This window comes from Hylobates moloch, unplaced genomic scaffold, assembly GCF_009828535.3.
Source record: "Hylobates moloch isolate HMO894 unplaced genomic scaffold, HMol_V3 SCAFFOLD_18, whole genome shotgun sequence".
Taxonomy (NCBI): Eukaryota; Metazoa; Chordata; class Mammalia; order Primates; family Hylobatidae; genus Hylobates; species Hylobates moloch.
The window spans coordinates 1,849,603-1,872,258 of NW_026652293.1; the positions used below are offsets into that span (position 1 = coordinate 1,849,603).

A 22,656-nucleotide genomic window follows, 5' to 3' on the forward strand; every position below is an offset into this window, starting at 1 on the left:
GGAGGCGGAGCTTGCAGTGAGCCGAGATCGCGCCACTGCACTACAGCCTGGGCGACAGAGCAAGACTCCGTCTCAAAAAAAAAAAACAAAAAAAAACAAAAAAAAACTATTCTAAAATTGACTGTGGTAGCTGCACGTGTCTGTGAATATACTAAAAGCCATGGAATTGTATACTTTAAATGGGGAATTACATAGTATATGAATTACATCTCAATAGAGCTGTTTTAAAAATTTAGTCCAGTTCTGGTCTCTAAAATACTTTCAAATCAAATACCCAAAACATTGCTGAGAGACAGTAAAAGTTTAAAGATCAACTGCAGCAATGCCACTGACCAATAATCACATAAACTTCATTCCACCACCAGTGTGTATACAACACATACATAGAATCCACTAGTTTTGTCTTTATGTTTCTTATAACTTATAATACTAAATTAGATTAATAAAAATTTTCAAGGAACATGTAAATGAAATACTAAAACCAACACATAAAATGAAAAAGAGGTAGTATTAATAGCTTATTAAGATGGCCACAGAGGGCTGGTTTTAAGAACAGTTCACCAAATTTTTAATACAATACAGTAACATAATTTGTAGTTTTCCCCTGTAATGTGGTTTTGCTTGTACTGTTTCAAATGCATCTTCCCAGAAAATCTGGTCTCTATTCATTTCTCTCAAGATTTCAAATACCAAGTAGAACACTGAAATCTTAATATACATACTCATTATCATAAAGCCTTCCTCTTCTTGCCCATCTTCATTAAATCAGTGATAAACTAAACTTCTGAGGTGATAACCAAGTTATTTCAAGTTGTTCACTGTTAATCCTCTACATTTAAGGATAAATAATTTGAAGTAGCAGGAATCATTTTTAACAAATAATTTTATAACTATAATTTTCCTTAGAGGAAAACATCCCTAATTACTGCTGCTAACATACTTGAAATCTAAAGTAAGATCTCATATAGGATTCATGCTACAAATTATAGAACAAGCACTGTATCATAGCAACCCAGCAATACCACTACAGTGACACGCTGAGGATGCAATCCAAGATTCTAATTTAAGAAACTGGCACAGAATATAGGACATGTAGCTTTTTTTGGCAATACCCCTAGAACAATAATAACTAAAAATCTAAAATCAGCTTTTATTTGAAACTTTAGAGAGCAGGCTATTATAAACTAACAATAGAAACGTTTATTAACAAATGATTCAGAGCACTGTGACTAAATATGACTTATTAAGGTTCTGTGATTTCATTAAAATTGAAAATGGTGGGAAAAAACTGTAGACATCATATTTCAGGAAATTAGAACATATATGCACTACCAGTTTGATAATGTTCTAATATATAAATGTATGTATTTTAAGAAAACCCCTACAATACTAACTAAAACTTTTAAGAACTTAAATATTTCCATGTTTTAATCAATTACCATTCAAATGTAAGTATATCCGCAACTACTGCTATTTTTTATTTCAAAAAATTAACTGGGCTGGGCATGGTGGATCACACCTGTAATCCCAGCACTTTGGGGGGCCAAGGTGGGCAGATCACTTGAGGCCAGGAGTTCGAGACCAGACTGGCCCACATGGCGAAACTCCATCTCTACTAAAAATACAAAAATTAGCCAGGTGTGGTGGCTCGCAGCTGTAATCCCAGCTACTCAGAAGACTGAGGTAGGAGAACTGCTTGAACCAGGAGGCAGAAGTTGCAGTGAGGAGATTGCACCACTGCACTCTAGGCTGGGTGACAGGGCAAGACCCTGTCTCAAACAAACAAACAAAAACAAGGTGTTCAAGTCTCTAGAGCAGGACCTAAGCTCTACAGACATCCCACTTCCTTCTACCATCAGCATAAATGGGCTTTGGGATGGTGGTGGTGGGGAAATCCAAGAACCCTGGAAATTATATAAAATACTATATATATATTTTAAAACGGCACATTCTTTAAATTGGATTTTCCAAGAGATTCACATATAATTTCCATGAAATTAAATACTAGTACTCTTAGAAATTATTTCCTTTCCATTAAACGTTAAGAAACTTATAACCAAGGTTTCAAATGAGTTGGTTCAGTATTTCCAGAAATAAAAACTTTATTCACAAACAATTCTAAATTGATTCTAATATTTTTTCATTCAGAAATTTGCTATTTTTAATATTCTATTAACAGAAAATAATAGGCTATCGAACAGCATATACAGTGTGATCCCACTCATGGGAAAATAGGGGAAGATGCTCAAAAATTTAAGAGGGATTTCCTCTGGGTGGGAATTTTTACTTTCTACCATCGTTAAGATTCTCCTTTGAGTTGTTTTAACAGTGAGTCTATAAGTTTTTACAAAAATAATAAATAAGTAATAAAATGGGGTAGTTTAAAATATGACACTTCCCATTACATATTCTTTAAATGAGTTTATTTTAGAAAACCATGAAAACTGAGATTTGCTTATGACTCACAGCAAGTATTGTATTATAACCTAAAATAGTCATTCCTGTTCTATAGAAGTTACTTCTCTAGATCTTAAAAAAATTAGTTCTTAAAAATATAGAGTATCCAGGTGATCCAAATTAAAAACAGATTATCAAAACAGACGAAGTACCAAAACCAGTGACTAGATATACGGCAGCTAGGTGAAGGCTGAGTTATTTTTAGCTTTCCTACATGAATAATCAAAATTTTTTATGGGCCAGGTACGGTGGCTCACACCTGGTAATCCCTGCGCTTTAGGAGGCAGAGGCAGGCAGATCACTTGAGGTCAGGGGTTCGAGACCAGCGGTTCAAGGCCAGCATGGCCAACATGGCAAAACTCCGTATCTACTAAAAATACAAAAATTAGCCAGTTGTGGTGGCGGGAGCCTGTAATCCCAGCTACTCGGGAGGCTGAGACAGAAGAACTGCTTGAACCCAGGATGTGGAGGTTGCAGGGAGCAGAGATCATACCACTGCACTCCAGCCTGGGGGACAGAGCGAGACTCTGTCTCAAAAAAAAAAAAAAAAAAAAAGTCTTATGAAGGCAGTATGACTGTGGGAAATAAATGCATCTTAAAAGCACTTCATTGTCATATTTGCTAATTTATGTTCACTCTGGATTCAAAATTAGGTTGGTTCATTCACTGGAAGCACAAAAGTATGTGGAAAACTATTTCAGGAGATGACATCTAACTCTCATTTCAGCTTGTCTGGAAGTTTTAGTGGAAGAATAAAATCAGTCAAGTGATCGATTAACCCAGTTGACTTTTATATCCAAGTCTCTGTTATCTTGACCTAACTTTTTTCCTCTTTCAAATTGAGAAGAAATGATCAGAAAGATAGTACTATGCTAATGTGGAAGAGTATTTTAAAAAGTTTTCAAAAACTTTGTGTAAAAGGGGACCAGAATATACCCAACATTTCCAAAAGAAGCAAAAACAAGTAGATTCTAATCAGTTCTTGATAATCTACAATTTCTTCAAGCTAATTACAGATCATTATAACTTTGAGTGGTGACTCCAAAATCTAACTGTGACACAAATGTGCTGAATGATTAACAATTCACTTCATCTTGTTTCTCAGTACTCATTCATAAAACAAATGCTCTCGTATTTTTTTGAGAAAAACTTTAGGTTACCTAAAAGGTGCTTTAAAGAAGATCAATGAAGCATTTTTGTATCAGAAGAATTTAAGAAACAAAGATCCCTTGCTTTAACGGGTCTTAGAAAAATCTACGTTCAATACTGGCTTACTTGCCCAGCACCTATAGTCTAAAGACTATACTATAGTCTAAAGGTCTAAAGACTACAGGCTATAGGCTTAGTCTTAGTCTTTAGTTAGACCAAAGACAATAGTCTAAAGACTTACTCATTCAGCTTTTACAATTTCCACTCACTTTTCACCTTATGCAAATCTTATTTCAAGTTATCAAAAAGAAATGTATTGGCTGGGCATGGTGGCTCACGACTGTAATCCCAGCATTTTGGGAGGCCGGAGCGGGTGGATCATGAGGTCAGGGGTTTAAGACCAGGCTGGCCAACATAGTGAAACCCTGTCTCTACTAAAAACACACACACAAAAAATTAGCCAGGCGGGGTGGCAGCTACTCGGGAGGCTGAGGCAGGAGAATCACTTGAACCCAGGAGGCAGAGGTTGCAGTGAGCAGAGATTGTGCCATTACACCCCAGCCTGGGCGACAGAGTGAGACTCGGTCTCAAAAAAAAAAAAAAAAAAAAAAAAAGAGAAGGAAAGAAAAAGAAACGTATTTCTCTTGATAAGGTTCTCAATTATAAATATTTCTCTGTTGCACTGTAAGGAAATAAGGTACTCAACTTTGCTTCAGTCCAGGCAACAAACACCTTCCATTTAATAGAGGAATCAGCAACCAACTGAGAAGAGCAAGTCATACATGACTGGCACAAGAATGTAACCTACCTAGGTTTTGGTTTTTTCATCTATAAAATGCTAACCAGTTTAGTGTTGCAGGTAAACATTACTCAGTTATAAATCATCCTAAAATTGTAAATTATTGTATGATATAAAATGATGTTTTTCTTTCAATCAATTTAATAGCTTTTGCTTCATTCTTTCATTCAATAAATATAAAACAGCACTGACTATCTAAATCCTGTGTAGGAAGATACGGCTCTTGGGTCTCAAAGCACTTATAGTCTAAAGACAAAAAGCAGGCACTTTAACCTTATTCAGGCAACTTGTCCCAGCATATTTCGTGCTCTCCTTCATGCACATAACAACGACATCTTATCATGCAGTGTACACAGAAGATGTTCTATACAGTAGGGAATAGATAATCCCAATTTGGCCAGGAGACTAAGTGGCCAGCAACCCAAACTATCAATGTCTTCTTATAAGCAAATCTGAAAGTCTTGGCAGGCCATTAAAGGTTAATATAAAGAATACAGTTAATGTTTAGAAGTCATAGAAATTACCAAATGGGCACTCTTTGATTCACATATGCAGTGGTCTATTTGATAGCTATAACTGGGTTTCTAAATGGCATCTCAAATTTAAAATTTCCAAAATACAACTCTGGATTTTCCCTCTATACCTGATTCCCCCTCCAGTGTACTCCCTTCTCGGTGGTGGGACATATTCCTATCCACCCAGGTGTCCAAGCTAAAGCACGTGAGAGTCATCCTTGACTTCTACACCTCTGCCTTTCCATCTCCTCCCAAACAATTCATTAACAAGGTCCTATCTAAGATATATCTCAAATGCATCTTTTTCTCTCCATCTTGGGCTACTACCCTAGCCCAAGTCACATAATGTCTTACCTGGCTTATTAATCTCCTAACTTGTCCTCCTAAAAATCTTGTTCTGCTACGATGCATTCTCTACCCAGTAGCTATGGTAATTTTTAACTGCCAAACTTTCTGAAAGAGTTGTCCATACTAACTCATTCAGCTTTTACAATTTCCACTCACTATCCACCTTACACAAATCTCATTTCACGTTATCAGTCCTCCAAACGCCTCTCAAGTCACCAATGTTGCCTAAAGACTAACCCATGGAAACTTTTCAGTTCCTACTTGACTTGCCCACAGTTATCCACTGTTACTACTTTCCCCACCCATCCCCCAGTTTTTAAAGACTCTCCTCCCGACAGCCTTGTCTCCACTCTCTCCTGTCTTCTTTGGCCTCCACTCCAGCTGTCTCTCTTGGCTCTTGGTTGTACGTTTTTCCCTTACCCATTATCTCAATGTTGGTATTCCTTGGCATCTTCTCATTCTATCCATTTTCAGTGGGCAGTTGCTTCTACTTCCATTGCTTCAAATGCCACATGTAAGCCAAAGACTCTCAAATTATCTCTAGCACATTGCTCCATATCCAAATAATCCACCTTCCTACTAGGCAGCTTCACTTCAATTTCCCATGGACACTTCGACCTGTCCAACAAAGAACCATTCTCTTCTCCTCCCAAATCTAATGTCTCCCTTTTTCCCTTTCAATAAACTGCTATCATACATCCAGTTGCCCAAGTTAGATATGTATCATCTTTGATTGTTCCCTCTCACCAGATTTTGCCTATGATACCACCCCATCCTCACTTGGACAAGCACCTTTCTTTATCTCTTGTCTGGATTACTGTGTCAGTATCCTCACTAGTGTTACTCACTCTCATTTCCCAATACACTCTTCATGTTACTGTCAGGTATGAATGCAATAAATTGCCTACATCCATTCTTCAACATAGCAACAAGACTATGCACTAGACCCTAAATGCTGTTCCACTTCTCTAGTGATATAGAATATACCACATAGAGATATAGAATGTAACCTATATTCTAGATCACAGCTATGTAAACTGCTGGTAATTCCCAAAATATGCTATGCTCAATCACCTTTGGGTCTCCATATATTGTCTTTTGGGTGGACCTCTTAGCCCATCTATCTTGGCCTAACACCTTCTGGCCTTTTAGATAGCAGTTTACCTGTCACTTTCTTCAGGAAACTTTCCCTGATCGCTCCCCTCCCGTACCAAAACGGGATTGAGTCCTTCACATACTCCCTTAACATTTTAGAGCTTATTCTTATCATGACACTTAACACATTAATTGAAACTGCCTGCTTACAAGTCTGTATTCACCACCAACTATAAACTCCTAAAGACATTAAATTTAAAAGAAAAAGCATTCATCATTGCATTCACTTTACTAAGTTTTAATCTCTGCAGTGGTTCACCAAAATTTTATGCACTATGGAAAACCAAAGAAAGGAAAAGATTTCAGTACTAGATTTTTGAAAATATACAAGTATGTGTCTAATGTCACAGCAAACAAAATATTTTGCCACTGACCAATTTAAAGAGAATGGTAGGGCAAGTTTTTGTTGTTGTTGTTGCTTGTTTTAATAAAATTAGAAACATATTCCTACAGAAGTTATGTCTTATTTTATTTTTAACTTCAATAGATATTTTTCTTTAGAAAAGCCTGTTGAAAAGTTGTTTTAAAAATCTACCCAGTTTTGCTAATTAAAATTCAGGAGTTATAACAAAAACTGTCTCACCTTTTTCCCTTTTATCAATTTAGAGGCAGGGGATTAACAATGAGTTCAAATAACCATTGACTTATGGTAATAGCTATAATTATGGAATATCCTTGATACAATGTGAAACGAAGACAAAACCAATTAGACAAAATATACAATTTTTTAAAATCTGCGTTCTGCTGAAAAATAATACAATTTTAGATTTGATACTACTGAACTGCAAGTTCTAAGCCATTTAAAAATTCTTGTTTCAGGTATTCAACCTCTTTTAGCTATTATCTAAACGGTTTATTCATTAACTAAGCAAAACCTGAGAGAATAAGGGTTTTAAAACACTGTACTCTCCTCCCTACGTTAAAGAAAACTTCTCTGATGAAATGGCAAGACATTTATTAGAATAACAAGAGTGAAATCAATTCCCAACGGAGGCTAAACCAGAATGACTTCTGAGATCCCATTCAGCACTGGAAAGCTCAACTAGATACAACATCAGAGTAAGGTTACAGTAGCTGCAATTAGCATCACCATTCCAGTAGGAGGAGTGTGTTTCCAAGAAATCCCTTGTCTTCAGTATCCAAGTTAGACTACCCCCACCAAAAAAATAAAAATAAAAATAAATAAATTCCAGTATGTTTCTTCAGCAAACCCAATCAAAATTACAGGATTTCTAAAATTCTTCATTACTCACTTAAAAGGCCCACATAAATAAAATCCTTCAGGTAACAGTTCAAAAAGACATATCAAAACTAGTCTTGAAACTGCTTATTAGTCAACATCCTGCTCAGAGAAGTAGAGTTTATTTTGCATAATCCCAGTCTGTCATATAAAACTCTTTCAGCAAAGCATTTAGATTCCTTGTTACATAATAATACACTAAAAGTAATTATATATTTCAAATCTGTTCCTTTTACCTCCTTCAAGGACATCCTTATAAAGATTGCATCTCAAACTTAGAAATTACTGCAAACAAATTGTTTCAGTTATTTTATACACACATGTCCACGTCTAGAAGTCAACCCAGTATTACTTTTCCTCACAAATCTTATACAGTAACTTTCATAGCAACAAATCCATCAATAATGTTACATGTCACTCATACTGGTCATTGGCAAAATACAAATAATCTTTCGTTTTAAACCTACATTTATATTTACTGCCAAGATATTAAGGACCCAAAATTCATTTACTTTAAATCAAGCTTGTCCAATCCACCTTATTTTGTTGTTGTTGTTCTGTTTCGTTTTGTTTTGGGCCTTTAGCATCCTGAAGCCATGGTTTTTAGTTTCTGTCTCTAGTGATAAGCAGAAAAGAAGGATGAGGAAGGGGCTTTCCTGGCACAACCAAAAACAGAAACTAAGAACCCATGACTGTATTCTCTCCCTTGGATTCCCCTGTTTTAAATAATCCTGAACCAGTTTTAGGCATAAATATATTAAAACCAAAAAACTGGGTGAGGCAGTGATTCACATCTGTAATCCCAGCTTTTGGGAAGCCAAAGACAGAGGATCACATGAGGCCAGGAGTTCAAGACCAGCCAGGACAACATAGTGAGAACTTGTCTGTACAAGAATAAAAATAAAAAACTTAGCTGGGTGTGGCAGCACACACCTGTAGTCCTAGCTACTTGGGAGAATTGCCTGAGCCCAGAAGTTTGGGGCTGCAGTGAGTTACAATTGTGCCACTACACTCCAGCCTGGGTGACAGAGCAAGACAAAAAAAAATACGGAAAACCAAAAAACAAAACAGAGAAGAATCAACATCTGGTAGATAGCACCAAACATCACTAAAAGCAGCACAATCTAAAGGGGAAGGGGTGACTAGAAGACAACCAACAGATAATTTCTTCATCGAAACAGTGATTCTATGACCACATTATGCACAAAATACTGTATTTGGTACCATAACAGGATTTGAAAAAACAGATAATGACTTCTGCTTTCACAGAAAAATTCACCATCTCATTCTGGAGAGACAGCATCACAAAATAACAACTGAATGCCCACCCAAACAACAAATCAACTAACACAAGTATTATTCAAACCAGTTACCAGAAAAGACAAAGACAAAATAGGAATATAGAATACAAGCAGCCCTGAGTTCTCACTGCCCTACCTTCGATAAAAAGCTGTGGTCAAGATTAAGTTAGATGATGGACATGAAAACACTCTGGAGAAAAATATTTCTTAATGTGAAATAAAAATAAGGCATGACCAAAAACGCAGTAAAGTTCAAGAACAGTTCCTTTGTTCAATATCTTGTATTTAACATATACAATGGTAGTATCAGGCCTAGATCTTCAAGAAACAGAACAGTGTTGTGAGCATATAGAGGAAACTAGTTTTACATCCCAAAGTGGTTGAAATCATTACTTATTATCCTGAATGATGGGATTAAAATTAGGCAAACCTCTATCATATGTTCTCGATTTTACTTGCCAGCTCCAAAAATCACAGAGAAAAGAAAACTGACCACCTTACATCAAATAATAGTTGGGCTTTAATTATGGTAATGACAACAAACCAACAGAATCATCCCATCATACCTAAACTCCAGAATCTAATGGCACTATCTCCCCTTCAGGAAAGTAGCTGATAAGCCATAGGGGGCAGCAAAGTTAAGAGAGTGAAATGTAAATAGCAGGAGGTGAAGCCAGGGCAGGAAATGTTAATAGGCTGGGTAATGAACCATGAGTATCAGAGAGAAAAGGACAAAGTCTCAATTAATGAATTAAATCAATAGACAATGCTAACCCGGTGATTCTCAATCCTGGCTGCGCATTAGAATCACCCTGGGAGCTTTTAAAAATACTGTTAAGTGGATTTTACCTTAGGCCAATTAATTTACAATCCCTTAGGGATGTGCCCAGGTATTTTTTGTTTTGTTTTGTTTTAAACTCTCCAGGTATAGGCCGGCTGCAGTGGCTCACGCCTGTAATCCCAGCACTTTGGGAGGCCAAGGCAGGCAGAACACCTGGGGTCAGGAGTTCAAAACCAGCCTGACCAGCCATGGCAAAACCCCTATCTCTATTAAAAATACAAAAATTAGCTTGGCATGGTGGTGCGTGCAAGAGAATCGCTTGAACCTGGGAGGCAGAGGTGGCAGTGAGCCGAGAGATCGTGCCACTGCACTCCAGCCTGGGGACACAGCGAGACTCAGTATGAAAAAAAATAAAAAAATAAAATAAATAACCTCTCCAAGTATAGCCAGGATTGGGAACCACAGTGCTAAACACATAAACTAGTCTTTATTCCCAGCTTTTTACAAAAAGCTAACTTTTAAAAATGAAGCACAAAAATCTAAATGTGTTATTTCTGTTAGTAAACCTGTCTTTGAAATCCAAGGCAGCAATAACTCCCTAAAGACTAATTCATCTTTGTTACTTTATCAAGAGAAAAATGTTATTCTTGCAGGTGAAAATGGCTAAACTGAAGTTGAAAGGAATGAGTCATCACTGATGCAGGAAGACAATTTAAATCTGTTTACATGACAGTAACATATTACAATGGTTGCATTATTTTACCAAATACATTTTATTGGATTAGCACTTTATTCAGTTGGACATTTCATAAAATAATCCACAATTAACAATCAGATAAGGTAATAAAACGGAGGGAATGAAGAGATGATCCTAAACAGGAATTCTAAAGATGTTAAAATAGGTTTAAATAGAAAAGTTTTTCCTTTATGTGAGGACTAGCAGTGAACACTTTAGCAATTTCTCTTAAGAATATCCTAAAAGTTTTAAATTTTTAAAAAATAAATCTTCCAGAAGAGATATCTCAGAAAATAGTCCTAAAATGACTAAAATGTTATTTCCCTTCGTAAACAATTTTCTTAACATCTTCAGATGAATTTGAACTCTCCTCTAGTGCCATCCCAATTGTGTTTAGATGGAATGACAGTAACTTTGAGAAGATCTATAAACCTTAAAAGTTGAGTGAGCAGTACGGTTTTCTCTCCACAGAAAGGCTTAGTTACAGAACTTAAGATAATGTCAGTGTTCTTGTTCCACAATTACCTTAGATCACCTACTCTAGAAAACACACACATTTTTCCCCCTAAAGGTAAGGAAGCACTGCAATCAACACCACTATTACTGGCCTCAATACCTCTAGTGGAACACAGTTGCTAAGAATGGACCAACAAAGAATCTGAGTGCTACTTGGGAAAGTTTCACCTCTTCTGAAGGGGATTTCAATCTCAAAGCCAGTTTCAGCCTGATCTTGCTATTTATTTCCTGGCTGTCTCCTATGAGGACTGCACATCTATACAATTCTACTGGTTAGGTTGATTTCTTCGCTTGGTAAAAAAATCTTACCACAGCTTTTAATGTTTTAAAGAGTCTGACTTAATCCTATTTCCATTTCTACACTTGTGCTGAAAGATGTTACAGCTGCACTTCACATAAATCATATCTGAAAACTGATTATAAATAAAATCACACTTTAAATACACTAGGAAAGTTTACCATTTAAGTAAGTAATCCTATTAATAATCCTTCATTTAAAAATATTTTTAATCTGGATTTTCAAATATTTAAGAGAATGGGAACTAACATTCTTTGCCTATTTTTAGGCACTTAAATTATTCCCCTTAATCCCCACAGGCCTGGGGAGATTTGTATTATCCCTATTTTAAAGATAAGGAAAGCGACTTAGAAAGATTAAAAATTTACCTTTGACCCAGGACTAACCCCAGAGACCCAACTCTATCACACTGCTTCAAATTTACGTAAAACAGTTAACAGCACAAATACTGAAATCATTTGACCTAGGTCCCAGTGTCAGTTGCAACATCATCCAGATAAGTAATCACAGGCCAGAAACTATTCTTTTTAGGCCTCAACTTTCTCATCAATAAAATGGGAATATTGATCTTGCAAAAAGTTCAGGGATGACCCAATGAATAGGATGTTTGTAAAAATACACTGAGCCATGGATTATCAAACAACAGTGTTACCCTTACTTACTAGGTGTGAAAAAGCAGGAGATACACAGGGATTAAGGGTTACACATCTTTGGATTGTTTCACTTGGCATAAACAATGCTGTTTTATAATTTAAGAAAATTTTTAAGGTAAAATAATTTTAAAATGCTAAAATGTTATATAAATGTAAGGCATCAACTACTTTACCAAACCAATCCTTCCAGAATCTTAAACAAAATAGTTTAGACTGAAAAGCCTTTTAACAAGGCTTGTTTATTAAATACTTTCAATTATAAAACAATTTATTCTGAACATTTTTGCCATTAAAATCCTACAACCCACTTACTAAATGATTTTGCACAAATACTTCTTACAGGTGAAAAGGTTGGATCATTTTGTTAATCCTATGGTTTGAGGAAAACTAGTTGGCACCTTTCCAGTTCAGATGCATGTGGTCAAAGTGTAACATAAGCAGGCTGGTATGAAACTTAAAAAATCTTGGAGTCCATGGATATCTGAATCACTCCACAGTAAGATGGTATTTCAGAGGAGGAAAAAAAATTCTTTCTTTCATACACATACTAAAGGGCTTTCCACTGTTTTCCTGAAGGCCACAAATGGAAAAAACTACCACTGGCAGAAAAAACACAACACTGTGGTATCAAGTACACTGCCAAAGTTCCAACTGAAGCAATTGAATGTTGTTGTTTTTTTAAAATCACTTTCAAGCATTTTGGCATCTGGAGTAAAAGAAGTTGTTACTATTAGTTTGTAATCCAAGTAAGGGTCTTATTTCCTCAATTAAATTTGCATAAATTTATCCTGAATACATAATTTTCCTTATGATGAATACTGCATTTTCATGCAAATATCTACAATTAATGTAAAGTTCCAATTTACTTTTTTCTTTACTAGTGACCAAATACTATATGGCACCTTCAACTTGTTGAACCCTGCATCATATAACTTAGATGATTACTGACTCTATGCATATTTTTGCCAGCCTTTTAAAAGCAAAATGTGGCCAGGCGCGGTGCCTCACGCCTGTAATCCCACCACTTTGGGAGGCCGAGGTGGCCCGATCACCTGAGGTCAGGAGTTGGAGACCAGCCTGACCAACATAGTTAAACCCCATCTCTACTAAGAATACAAAATTAGCCGGCCGTGGTGACACATGCCTGTAATCCCAGCTAGCTGGGAGGCTGAGGCAGGAGAATTGTTTGAACTCGGGAGGCGGAGGTTGCAGTGAGCCGAGATCGCGCCATTGCACTCCAGCCTGGGCAACGAGAGTGAAACTCCGTCTCAAAAAAATAAAATAAAATAAATAAAACAAAAGCAAAACGTATCAAAGCTGCATCTCCTGGCTTGAAACCAACCAAATGTTTAATATTCAATTACTTTTATTAAAGTATACTATTAAGAAGTACAATACTAAGAAACTAGAATATCTTACTAAAAAGCAAATTAAATAACTATGAAATAACCCTGGCACCAAATCTTCGAACTACATAGTTTGACAATTTAATGGGAGAAAAAAAATCAGTAGTATAAAAAAACTATGATATTTTAAATAAGTGTAAAATTTAAAATCTATGAATAGCAAAGACGATATTCTTTTATAGCTATGACATCATTCAAGAATTAAAGTCTTGGCAATGCCTATCATTATAGTCTACCATTTTGCTATGTAAATTTTAACAATTTTTGTACGCTAAAGAGCAATCAAATGATAAATTCGATAGCACAGACTAATATCTCAAAACCTCTTTTCAAAAGCCAGTTTGATTCTAACTGTGAGATGTCATGATTTAGAAGCACTCCAAGAGTCAGGGCAAGGTAGGGTCTCAATAGGGTTCTGGAGCTGTTGTAGGTCAACTGTGATTTGATCTGGGGTTTTCTTTAGACTCCTTGCCAAACTAAGGCTGGATTTACAGGCCCAAAGACAAATGAGAACCAGACTGGCCTTGAAGGGGATGCTGCAGCTTTTTCAAATGAATTGAAAAATCTGAACATCAGATGATATGGATTTCCGTCAGGTTGCAAATTTTATTTAAATATGTAGGAGAGTTATCATCTTGTTCCATCATTTCTATCTCATAAAAAGCAAGGACATTAAAATTATAAAATTAAACATGAGTAATATACAAAGAATAAACTAGACCACCAGGAAATAACATCGACAATCCTCTAAACCTAGTGGGAAAAGTGAGCCAAAAAGAGTGCCAAGTTCTCCTGCAAGGCATTAGGCACGGATACCAATTTGAATTCCTGTACAAACCTACAAAGTCCCTGGAATCACTGCCTGGCAAACTAAGTTCCCATTCGACTGCAAAGCAACACTAACCTACTCCTTCATATTTCCAAATAGACCATGTGTATCGTCTCAGACAACAGAATATTTTTCAATCTTTCTATTCTTTGAGCTAAAGGATACCATTTAAACCTAACGATCCAGTGAATGAGGTACTACACTGGTCAAATTTTAGGCTCTTTCTTTATAAATACATCCAAAGGCCAGCTAACTCTTAACCGTTGTTTGCATTCGGATTCCTGGTCTGATGACTCTTAGGGGCAATCAATGGGAAGTGAAGTTGAGAAGAGGGTGGGTGCAGACGGCTTTATAATTGTAAAAGTAAAGGACTAGCTAAAAGTGGCCGAACAGAGGAGCTGACACTCGGGAAAGTGAAGGTCCGGGAAGGTTCGTGCGGTTGTTAAAGCAAGACCGGGAAAGGGCAAACCTGGAAGAAGAGTGAAGGACTCTACCTCGCGGGACGCAAGATAGGAAGTGCAGGTTAAGCAAGCGCGCAGGTGGGGAGGAGTGTTGGCCTCCCCTAGGATGGAAAGAGTTCAGGTGAGAATTAGAAGGAAAGAGCCAAGACTTCACAGAAAACCTGTTTGAATAAGGAGGAGGGGGTGAGGGGACGCCAAGGCATCGTGGGGAACTCGGCTCACACACTACCAGTCCCAGCTGAGCAGGAGAAGCCCAGCAGGAAATGGCTCTGCTGGCGCAAAGGCAAGCGTTGCCAGCCCCTGAGCTCGCTCCTGGGGCTGCGCCCTCGGAGGTTACCTTTGAGCTGGGGCAGCGGGTGCAGCTCTGCCTGGCTGCCCTGGCTGCGAAACTGCGACGAGCCCTGGGAGCGCTTCTGCCTCTGCGCCTTGCGGACCGATTTCCGGGTGAAGCCGTCCACTTTCTCCGAGGCCGAGATGGCGGCGCTGGCAGCCCCCGCCGGCGGCGACGACGACGACATCTCCGCGGCCCGGGCGCTTGGCAGCTCCGGCTGCTGCTTGCAAGGCACCGGCAGCGGCGGAGACGGCAGGAGGAGGCGGGGGAGAGGCGCGGGGTGCTCGCGCCCCTGCGCCCCGGCCCCACGGCCCTCCGGCCCCGGGACGCCGCCGAGCTTCTCCTCGCCGCCCGCCAACGCCTCACGGCCACATCTCAGCGCCGGAGGTTCCTGGTCCCCGGCGCGCGGCGAGCTCCCGGGGCTGACGGAGGGAAGGGCGGGGGCGGAGGGGGGTGAAGAAGTTGTTGACTCCGGGCGCGCAGGGCGGGTTTAAGAGAGCCCGAAGTTTAGACAACTGAGGCGAGGGCACGGGGGTGCGGGCGCCGAGCGCGCCTCTCGTCGCTTCTGCCCCGGTCGCCAGCCAGCCGGCCGGCCAGCACCTCAGCGGCCGCTGCCGGCGCAGCCCGCCCTGCCTGGAGCCTCCTCCCGGGGCGCTGCCATCGCGGGTCCCCTCGGAGCCACTGCCGCGGTGCCCGCTCTTCCCGGTCAGCGCCGGCCCCTCATCGCCCGGGGGGCGCTACCCCGTGGCCCCGGCCCTCTGCGTGCACACACTCGCTCCTTGCCGCGCTGGGCGGCCCGAACCCCCTCCCCCACGCGCCCGTCGGCCGCCCACGGAGAACCCCCGGCGAGCGACCGCTACAACTTGAGAAGGTGGTTGGTACAGGCGAGCGGGGAGTGTGTGCGCGTGTGCGCGCGCCAGGGCGCGCGGCCCGGGGAGGGGCCTCGCGAGGGGTGGGGAGGGAGGAGTTTGACTGACAACTTCCGCGGGGTCCCGCCCGCCTCTCGGTGCGGCGGCGGGGGAGGGGGTGGGAAAGCATGCCAGCCCTCTTAGCCAATCACACGGCTAAGCGGCAGCTACGGCGTGAGGTGCGGCCTCTTGAGGCAGAGGAGTGGGGCGGGCTGTGTGACGGGCTTCGGCCACAGCCAATCGTAAGTGAAGACGGCGAGCGGGGTGCCCCTGCGTCACAACAAATGTGGCAAATCTGTTGGGAGGGAGGGGAAGAGCCCCTCCACCAGCGGGCACTTTTGCGCTCATGCGCAACTGCTCCAGGTTGTCATTGCTCTCCTGACCGTCTGCGAGAAGACCGGGAAACTTGAGAGGGTGCGTTCAGAGAACAAAATAGAGCGCCCCTTCCCTTCCCTCACCTCTCTCCTGGCCAATGAAGAACTGAAGCGATTGGTGGGGCGCCGGAGGGCTGGGGCGCGAAAGAGCGCCAGGTGTTACGCCACTGAAAGGGGGCGCAGCAAAGGTCGGGTGGCAAGCAAGCAGTGTGATTGACGGGCGAGGGGCCCGGGGAAGGCGAGGAGGTGAGCTCGTCCAATCGTTGCGAGGTACTGGACACCTGGGCGGGTCTTAGCGCCTTACTGGCCCCAAACCGCAAAATTGGTAGTTGCGGAATAAATTGGTAGCTCTTGGGAGGTTCGGACTCCGCAATTCCAGAGAGCTACTCTTGCATGGGGTTTGGGCAGTCTAGCATCTACTGCTTCAAAGAGTTCTGCAAGTCCCCGCCCTCTAAAAAGAGCTTTCTCATTCCCAATTTAGTATCCGGCTAATTTTCACCCCTCCTTGAGCCAAAGGCCCTCAACTACTCCAACGAGAAGAGTACAAATTCATTGGTCAGTGGTGTGTGGATATGGAGGCTTGCCATGTACTCTTACCGGAATCTCTTTCTTGGAGATTCCGTCTAGATTTTGAATTTCTTAAGGACAAGGACTGGTCATCTTAGTTTTTTGGGCAGTGTTTTCCATACGGAGGCCGTTAATAATTATTAATCTGAACAGGCAGCCTCCCTTTGCGCCAATGGACCCAAATCTGTAATCCCCTCCTTCCAGCTCCAGACCTTTTCCTTTCAACATAATAAAACTAGTTGTCGTATATTTAAACGAAGCCACCTGATGCATATGTACAGAAGATTCCAACTTCGGTAGGAAGTTGAATTCTAGACCTAGAACCAAACATACAATCCTCAAAACATTTCCTCCTTCAGATTTGCTGGGCGGTGAAATTGTACATAATCCTTCCAGTCAAGGAGGTTCAAACCTCAGCAGCGTTTCTGACACTTTTCGCTTTCTCACATAGTCAAGCTCCACATCATGTTAAATCTACTTTCACAGTTGGCCTTTGTCCCAATGCCACATCAATCTTTTAAGATCACTTTTATCTTACCTGCGTGTTTGAGGAACCACCCAATACCTGCAGAATAGAGTCCAAATTCAAGGCTCTCTGCAATCTGACTCCTGTCTTTCCAAGTGTAAATTCCTACGTGTGCCCACACAAACTCTTTTTAGTTCAGACACATCATTCCACATACTGATCCCCTAAAAGAAGTTATGCATTCTCAACACTTAGTCTTTGCTGTTCCAACATCTTGAAATAATCCGCTTTTTTTTTCTTTTTCTTTTTTGAGACGGAGTCTTGCTCTGTCACCCAGGCTGGAGTGCAATGGCGGCACAATCTCGGCTCACTGCAAGCTCCGCCTCGCGGGTTCAAGCGATTCTCCTGCCTCAGCCTCCCGAGTAGCTGGGATTACAGGCATCTGCCACCACGCCCGGCTAATTTTTTGTATTTTTAGTAGCGACAGGGTTTCACCATGTTGGCCAGGCTTGTCTCGAACTCCTGACCTCGTGATTCGCCCACCTCCGCCTCCCAAAGCGCTGGGATTACAGGCGTGAGCCACCGCGCCTGGCCCACTTTTTTTTCATCTTTTTGAAATTTCTTTTCTTCAAACCCTCTATCTTTTATAAAGCATGACAATCCAGCCAGAAGTGATGCCTCCCTTCTTTGTATTCCTGTTGCGTTTGGTGTTCACACCACTCACAGCTGAAAGTCTGTCAACACCAAGAGAGCAAGAACTCAGTTATTTTACACATCTGTTTCCCCCACTGAGCAGAGGATAACAATCACATTTTTAGTTCTCAACAGCAGAATTTCTGAAAGCATGGTTACTGGATCACCTGCATCAGCATCCTCTGGGGTGCTTATTGAAAATGCAGATTCCTGGACCTCTCCCCGCCTCCCCCCACAGAATTAGAACCTATGGGAAAAGCACTGAGAAGTCTATTTTTAATAACTTCCCTAGGTTATCCTTACGTACACAAAAGTTTGGAACTACTATTCTGTCGTCATCTGGAAGTTATTAAAAACAGACTGTAAATGTCTATAAGTCAGGAGTAGTATTATTTATAATAATTTACATAAAATAAGAAAGGGAGACAAATAGCAGAAAGAAAATCAGTACAGGCCGGGTGCAGTGGCTCACGTCTGTAATCCCAGCACTTTGGGAGGCCAAGGCGGGCGATCACGAGGTCAGGAGTTTGAGACCAGCCTGGCCAACATGGTGAAACCCCGTCTCTACTAAAAATAAAAAATTAGCCGGGCGTGGTGGTACGAGCCTGTAGTCCCAGCTACTCAGGAGGCTGAGGCAGAAGAATCGCTTGAACCCGGGAGGCAGAGGTTGCAGTGAGCCAAGATTGCAGCACTGCACTCCAGCCTGGGCGACAGAGTGAGACTCCGTCTCAAAAAACAAAAAAAAGAAAAAAGATAAACGCAATAAAGCAAATTCTGTAAGTCAATACAATAAATCATATTCCATGTTCATACTGGAATATGATAAATAATAGATACTGGATAGAATAGAAAATATTGGAAACAAGTTTTTGGGAGTCTTGGAACCAGCAAAAACCATCTGGGCTTTGTCTGAAACAGCCTCTTGGGGAAGAATTTTGAGCATAATTTTAAAGATCAAGTCAAAACCTGAAAAGAGAGGATCAAGTCACTAAGCATTTTCCAGGGGGAAGAACAAAAGCCCAAGAATCAAAATGCCTGACTCTGTGCTACTTATCAATAGAATGATCCTGTCCATTCACTTTTTCCACATGTGTACATCAGAGAAAAAAAAAAATGACAACCTGCTTCACAGGGCTGGCATGAGTTTTAAATATGACCCAAGAAAAAACACTCAGGGAAATAAAAATTATGTAGATGAAAATGTTATGCGTACATGTATATCAAACATTTATTTTCCATCCACTATTTTGAGTAAATAAGGTATCTGGGTCCTAGACAGAGATTTGGTCACTAAGAATCGTCTAATAGGAAACTGCAATGACAGTACTAATCTATATGTGCCCCTGAAGCAGGAAGAGTGTCTTTGATTCCATGCCATAGAATTTCTGATCCTTCCCATATGTGAAGCTCCTTGGTCAAGAGCAATTTAGAGACCAGGACTGCATCACTAACAAATTCCTTGGATGGTTTGTGCTCACATTACTTGACTTCTTTAGTTTATAAACGTATATACACTTACTGACCTTATTCTTTTGTTGAGAAAAATGATGCAAGAAACAGTAATATCCACAACATCAAAGTAATGGTTGTGTAATGGTTTTAAAGAGCACATCACAAAGAGTGTTCTTTTCAAATCACTGTGAAATTCTCTAAAGCATATTCAAGCAAAGTTTCGACGGTCAACATTCTCTTTCCTTAAGAGTCATGATTCCCAAACTGCTCCAATAGAACACCAGACCAAGGTGTCAGATCTACAGAATCAAAGAGTAGTAGTATTTTCCAAATTGACACAGAATTTCTCTCATGGTCAAGCACAGTGGCTCACGCCTGTAATCCCAACACTTTGGGAGGCCAAGGCCAGAGGATCACTTGAGCCCAGGAATTCAAGACCGGCCTGGGCAACGTGGCAAAACCCCATCTCTACTAAAAATACAGAAAATTAGGTGGGGGTGGTGGTGTGCACTTGTAGTCCCAGTGACTCAGAAGGCTGAGGTGGGAGAATCACCTGATGCCAGGAAGTCGAGGCTGCAGTGAGCACTGATGGTGCCACTGCACTCTAGCCTGGGAGAAAGAGTGAAACTTTATCTCAAAATAAATAAATAAATAAATATCTCATATCTCTTTAAAATGTTTGCGTCTTACTACCACTTTACTAGAATTTAAATCAGGATAGTATCTGACTTATAAAAATACACTAATTTTTAGTGCCTCATTTCTATTTATTTAAATACATTCACATTATTTAAAATTCAAAAGGAGTAAAGGGGCAACAGGAAATGTCTCACTCCCACCCCTGCTTCCCAACATCTGGTTCCCCGCTTTGGGGACAACCACTGCTATCAGTTTCTTATATATGTTTCCAGAGATATAATGTGTTTAATTGCTTAAGGCTTAGCAAAGTCACACTTCAAGAAGCTGCAGGAGAGAGCGCCAAATCCTAACTGCTATTCCAGCAGGGAAATTAATATTGTTAAAATGTTCATACTATTCAAAGCAATACATAGATTTAACCCAATCCCTATCAAAATTCCAAGGCATTCTTCACAGAAATAGAAAAAACAATAAAATTCATTTGCAACCACAAAAATTCCCAAATAGCCAAAGCAATATTGAAAAAGGAAAAGTTAGAGGTATCATACGTCCTGATTTCAAAGTATATTACAAAGCTATAGTAATCAAAACAGAATAGTTCTGGCATAAAAACAGACACATAAACCGGTGGAACAGAATAGAGAGCCCAGAGATAAATTCAACTGTATATGATAGTCTCTTCAATAAAGGTGCTAGGAAAACCATACATCCACATGCAAAACAATGAAACTGGACCTTTATATCATACACTAAAATCATCTCAAAATCAACATAGGGAAAATGCTCCTTGACATTGGCCTTGGCAATGATTTTTGTTTTTATATTACATCAAAAGCTCAGGGTCAAAAGCAAAAATAAATAAATGGGACACATCAAACCAAAAAGCTTCTGCATGGCAAAGGGAACAATCAACAAAATGAAAAGGTAACCTATGGAATGGAAAAAAAATTTGCAAACCACATATCTGATAAGGGGTTAGTATCTAAAATTTATAAAGGACTCTTACAACTCAATAGCAGAAAAAATAAATAACCTAAAAAAATCTAAAAAAATAAAAATAAATTTAAAAAATTGACAAGGCTGGGCACAGCAGCTCACATCTGTAATCCCAGCACTTTGGGAGGCCAAGGCGAGCAGATCACTTGAGGCCAGGAGTTTGGGACCAGCCTAGCCAACATGGCAAAACCCCATCTCTACTAAATATGCAAAAGTTAGTTGGGCGTGGTGGTGCACAGCTGTAGTCCCAGCTACTTGGGAGGCTGAGACATGAGAATCACTTGAACCCGGGAGGCAGAGGTTGCAGTGAGCTGAGATAGTGCCACTGCACTCCAACCTGGACGACAGAGGGAGACTCTGTCTCAAAAACAAATAAATAAAATAAAAATGGACAAAAGACCTGAACAGACATTTCTCTAAAGAAGACATAAAAATGGTCAACAGGTGCTGGGCACGGTGGTTCATGCCCATAATCCCAGCACTTTGGGAGGCTGAGGTGGGTGGATTACCAGAGTTCAGGAGTTCGAGACCAGCCTGGCCAACATGGTGAAACCCCGTCTCTACTAAAAAAAATACAAACAATTAGCCAAGCATTATGGTGGGTCCCTGTAATCCCAGCTACTTGGGAGGCTGAGGCAGGAGAATCGCTTGAACCCGGGAGGCGGAGGTTGCAGTAAGCCGAGATTGCACCATTGCACTCCAGCCTAAGCAACAAGAGTGAAACTCTGTCTCAAAAAAAAAAAAAAAAAAGGTCAACAGGTATATGAAGAGGTACTTGACATCACTATCATCAGGGAAATGCAAATTAAAACCACTAGGAGATATCAGTTCACATCCATAAGGATAGCTATTACCAAAAAGACAATAGGTAACAAATGTTGGCAAGGGTACAGAGAAAAGGGAACCCTAGTACACAATTGGTGGGAATGTAGATTGGTACAATCATTATGAAAAACAGCATGGAGTTCCTGAAGAAATTCAAAATCCAACTACCTCATGACCCAGCAATCCTTCTAGTGGATGTATATCCAAAGGATATGAAATACCACTTGGTAAAGATATGTGCATTCCCAATGTTAAGTGCAGCATTATTCACAATAGGCAATACATGGAAACAACCTAAATGTCCATCAATAGATGAACATATAAAGAAAATGGTATGTACGTGTGTGTGTATAATGGGATATTATTTATATATATATAAAATATATATAGACATGCATTATATGCATTATACAGACACATTTTATATATATTATATATATATATATAAAATGGAATATTATTCAGCCCTCTAAGAGGAGATCCTGCCATTTGCTACAACATGAATGGACCTAGAGGACATTATGCTAAACGAAATAAGCCAGATACAGAAAAATATTGCATGATCTCATTTATATGTAGATTTAAAAAAAAAAGAGTTCAAATACACAGAGAATGAAACAGTGGGATGCAGTGAGGAAGAGGAATCGGGGAGATGTAGGTCAAAAGATACAAAATAGCATATGTGTAAGATGAATAAGTTTAGAGATCTAATGTAGGAGGAAAGTTAATAAAAATTGTATTATATTAGGGTTTTTTTTGTT

The 22,656-nt window shown here is 40.1% G+C and overlaps 1 protein-coding gene across 2 annotated transcripts in view; it reads right to left on the bottom strand.

The window, feature by feature from the left end:
* The window catches only part of PPP2R5A (protein phosphatase 2 regulatory subunit B'alpha), a 77,216-nt gene extending 61,327 nt beyond the window's left edge, over nt 1–15,889 (bottom strand). The window contains exon 1 of one of the 2 annotated variants that reach the window (XM_032136431.2): nt 14,982–15,889. In XM_032136431.2, coding sequence (XP_031992322.1) covers nt 14,982–15,162 — 181 coding nt within the window. In that variant the 5' untranslated portion in view covers nt 15,163–15,889. Of the gene's footprint in view, nt 1–722; nt 1,038–14,981 lie in introns of those variants that run through there. The other variant, XM_058430445.1, reaches the window with a different exon arrangement.
* Between the last annotated feature and the right edge of the window lie 6,767 nt (nt 15,890–22,656).